Genomic DNA, 4,603 nt, shown 5'->3' with positions numbered 1-4,603 from the left:
CAGCGTGCGGGGCACCCGCCAGGACCACAGCCTCTTCGGTAGGCGGCTGCGGCGCGGCCCCGTGTGCGTGCGTGTGTGTGTGTGTGTGAGCGCCTCTGTGTGTGCCTGGGCGGCAGCAGTCCTGCTCTTGGGAGGGAGATGTGATGCTGGTGATGCCGAGGCAGGTGGATGAGTCCTCAGAACAGAAAGGCTTCACCCTACAGCGTTTGGCCATGGGGTCTGCACCAGGGCAGGGTAGTGAGGGAGGGCTGTGCATGCCAGGTGAGTCAGCCCGTGCTGAGGGTCTGTAAGCACAGGCATATGCCAGTAGGTTTATGGTAATGGTCGGGAGTCAGACTGATCCTTTTTGTATTCACTATTGGTATCGGAGCTTCTTGGGCCTCTGTGAAACAGTATAGGTCACACACAGACTTGGGCATGCTGATCCTGAGGCTGCATTAGACTGCTTTGCTTCACAGAAGGACATAAAGCTGAAGCAGAAGAGCTTAAAATGCCTCTTTGATTAAGTGCTTAAAATGCTTCCCACCCGCTTTCTCTGTCAATAAACCCAAAGGAGGTGAGGACAACCTGTGATATGAGAGTAAATCCTAAACAGTAGTTGTAGAGGCTGGACGTCTGAACAAACCTGCTGTTGTCAACTACATGTGAGTTTTGGTGTGTATTGGCTTAGCAGTCGTAAAAAGGTGATTAAAGAGCTTCCTATCATCCTCCCTATAGTCAAAACAAGCTGCTGGAATGGCTCTTAATTGCTTTTATAACGCAGGGATGTTTTAAGAAGTAGAAGAGCAGTAGTGAAACAGACAGTTCACAGAAGGAAGATTTCCTACAGCATGTAATTATGAAATAAATGTTTGCTTTAAAGGGAAAATCAAGTTAGCTGTAGTTCTAACATTTACCGGGCTTTTTAGAATTGTACTACCTTTATTCTACCACTACTCTTGGCAGGTTTGTCTGATGTGGTTTCTTTGTGGGTTGTATCACCTGCTTATTATGCTTTCGGAAAAGAGTGGCTTTGAAAATGATATCAGAAAGACAAAATGCCTCCAGACCTTTTAAGGGACTCTGTGCTTTATGAACTGGAAAACGAGGATGATTTATGTGTGATACAGTTTTTAATGCTTACTCTTTGTAAAGGATTTATTTTCTTTGCTGTTTGTTAATACAACTAAGAAACCTGCCGAAGCTCAATTAAAATTGAAAACATTTTAAATTATTGGTTAGCCCAGATAGTCCATCTGTCTGAGACTGAAAATTGTCCTGAAATCATAAATAGTAAACAGACAAAAAGTCATAATCAGCTGCACTATTTAAAACTACCTACCTTAGATTCAGGGGGTTTTTAAACATTTTGTGGTTTTGCTGCTGAACAGCAATCTCTTAGATATGATTCTGGCACTTCTTTTTGAGGCTTTGTTTATGTTGTTAACAACTTCCAAAAAGCCAGTTCACACATTCCTTTTCTTTCATGTTTTGGATGTGCTGCAATCTGTGCATATCAATTGGTTAAGTATGTTGGCTTACCTTTGCCAAATTCAGGCTTCAAATAGTACCTCATGTCTCAGATACTTTATTAATATATATTACATTTTTGGGCAAATGTAATATAAATAACATTATAATCCAAACGGTAGCAAAAAAAGCAGCATATTTTATGTACTTTAAAAGCCTGCACTAAAGACAGCTAGTTGTGTCAAGAGGTGTGGGCCCATATGCTAGATAAGGTGTCTGGCAAATACTTTTCTTTTTCTGTGGGTAGATTCTGTTATATAAAATTCCCATCTGTACTTTGATTTCCATTCAAATGACCTAATAATGGATGTGTTTTTTTAAGATAACTCTGTAGAACTAGTAAAGTATATTTTCAGGTAATTCAAACCGATCTTCCAATATTTGAGTAGGCAGTTTAGCAAATAATGTACAATCATTAAAGACTCCAACAGCATGGTAGTAATGGCTTTAGTCTCTGTGCTGAATAAAATCCTTTCATATTCAATGTTTTGAAAAAGTTTCTTAAATGGTGAAGGATTCATGTTCCTAGATGAGGCTTCTCAGACTGCTTTCCTGTGAACATTGTGTACATTTTCACCAAGTATTTGAAATTTCAGAGAAACTAGGCCACATTTACTATAATATGTGCATTTTCTACTTGTTTTCAACTGAGTTTTTGGATGCTATGTGTTTTATGATTACGAAATTAATGAAAGCAATTTTTTTCCAGGTATCCTTGAATTCATCAGTGTGGCAGTGGGACTGGTCAGTATTAGAGGCGTGGACAGTGGCCTTTACCTTGGAATGAATGAGAAGGGAGAACTCTATGGCTCTGTAAGTACCACTTTCATATCAGCTCATACATCTTATATTCTTATATTATATTCATACATAAAATATTCTGTTTCTCCACTTCCTTTGGTTGTGGTCATTCCAGTTTAAAATGTGAGAAATGATGCACACCACAAAGAAATATGTAAATACTCCCTGCTCTGTTACGTTGCATTTGAGTCCCTCTACCAAATCTCATTTGTAGAACAGCAGCTAGCCCAAGACAGGACTCTGCATAATACAATTCATTCCAATATGAATTTAAAGTAAATCATAAATAAGTAATCTTTTCTTACAGTAAATGTTAACTAATCCGTTTTTTAAATCTAAAATTGTAGGTGTACAGGTCCAAGTTTCCAAACTCATTGTCAGATCTACATATTCTTCTTGGGTTTGGTTTGTTGACATTTAAATGAACAGTAAGGCTACACAAAGCCTAAAGCATTTTGTTTATTTTTATTATATCTTTTTTCATGTCTTCAAATATCTAGTGGCAGCTTAACTTATTTTTCTTTTCGCTTTCTTTCTGTAGGAGAAACTAACTTCTGAGTGCATCTTCAGGGAGCAATTTGAGGAAAACTGGTACAACACTTACTCATCCAACGTCTACAAACATGGGGATTCAGGGCGGAGGTACTTTGTAGCACTTAATAAAGACGGTACTCCCAGAGATGGGGCAAGGTCCAAAAGACATCAGAAATTCACACATTTCTTGCCCCGGCCTGTGGATCCTGAAAGAGTTCCAGAACTGTACAAAGATGTATTAGGATACAGCTGAGCAAAGAGGCAGCTTTGGCAAATATGCAGCTGTTGCCTGTGCTTTCATGGCGATGCCAGCATGAGGAACCTGCAGCAGTCGAGGATGCTGGATGTGAAGAACCCACTTGGTGAAAGGCAGGCCTCTGTTTTCTAACCACTGGATTTGGGAGACAAAGCCTCAAAGATGAGTGTGGACCAGACTCCTCAAGACTTGCTGAATGGTTTGGTAGCCAGTCGCCAGGGGGAAGAGGGACTTCTTAAAACATAACCAGCTCCTGGGAATTCTGTCTGGATTACCTGTGGCCTGTAGACTAGCAAGGAACCATCTACATCTTATGGATGAGACAATGCTGAAAGAAGTGGACTATAAAATAGTGATAAATCCTGGGAACTGTGTGTGAAGTTTTACAGGCTCCACTTTAGTGATGGACGTTAGATGTCAATACATAGTAGTCAAAACTGGAACTTTTCTTCAGGATGGACCTATTTATACATCTTCAGATAGCGTATATTTATTTTATATATTTATTTATTGAAGAGTTTATTTTTTACTGGGATATGAAGAGAATACAAGTTCCTAACTCCAATGAGAAATCATTTACAGTGCCAATATTTACTCTGAGTAGTGTCCTGATACAGAAATGACATTACCTTGCAGTTCATTCAAAACCTGAAAATTCGTGTTTCATTGTTTATCAGTTACAGATAAGTTTATATTTTATGTGCATACCATTGCCTTGTAACTGTCCTTATTTGGAAAAGAATGTTTATTTTTTTTTTTTTACTTATGAGAGTGCCTTACAGATTGTATTAAATTCAAATGCACATTTAAAAAGGGAATTAAAAGTTACTTCACTTTCTTTGGTTTACTGTTATTTTTAAACTGTGAATCTCTTAGCACACTATGTACATTTCACATCTGCAGCCATTGTGAAGTGTGTATTGCAGTTACCTTGAAAGGAAAACTAATATTAACTCTTGAAATCTTGGTTCAAATCACAATATGCTTGATGGTTTTTGGCCAAAGGATTCCTACTATCTTTACTAACACACAATTAGCTATTCTCTGTAAAATCTTCACGTAGTATTCTCATGATTTATTGTTTCTATCAATATGGTTAAGGGGAAAGAAGTTCAGAGTGCAAAGTTTCAGATACTGCTGTATGAAAACCTTCTCAGTGAGAGCTGTTTCTCTACTGAGTACAGAAAAGCCTAAGAAGGCAACTTCCTTACCTTAATTCCTCATCTAGGCAATATTTTCAGCATAAGATGTTCTGTGAAAGCTGTCAGAACAAAGATGAGCTGTGTCTGTGCTACTTACAGCCATAAAACAGGCAGATCATACTAATTTGATTCAGAACTGTCAGATATGAAGCACAAACTCATCTGAATATTAACTGATGGGGAAGTCTGCTCTGCAGGAATACAAAGGGTAATGACAGATTTATGATTTAGACCTAAACCTGCTGAAGCTTGCTGTCACATGATTGCCACCTGCATGGACAAGGCTGGCCCAGGAAAACTG

The 4,603-nt window shown here is 38.7% G+C and overlaps 1 protein-coding gene across 1 annotated transcript in view; it reads left to right on the top strand.

Annotated features, from left to right (window-relative positions):
* Positions 1–3,908, top strand: part of FGF20 (fibroblast growth factor 20) — a 9,205-nt gene extending 5,297 nt beyond the window's left edge. Inside the window, exons 2-4 of the mRNA XM_005415667.2 lie at positions 4–38; positions 2,219–2,322; positions 2,852–3,908. Coding sequence (XP_005415724.1) covers positions 4–38; positions 2,219–2,322; positions 2,852–3,097 — 385 coding nt within the window. The 3' untranslated portion in view covers positions 3,098–3,908. The remainder of the gene's footprint in view (positions 1–3; positions 39–2,218; positions 2,323–2,851) is intronic.
* The last annotated feature ends 695 nt before the right edge of the window (positions 3,909–4,603 follow it).

The sequence above is a fragment of the Geospiza fortis genome, unplaced genomic scaffold (genome assembly GCF_000277835.1).
Source record: "Geospiza fortis unplaced genomic scaffold, GeoFor_1.0 scaffold40, whole genome shotgun sequence".
Classification (NCBI taxonomy): Eukaryota; Metazoa; Chordata; class Aves; order Passeriformes; family Thraupidae; genus Geospiza; species Geospiza fortis.
This window is presented reverse-complemented; position numbering and strand designations above follow the sequence as displayed.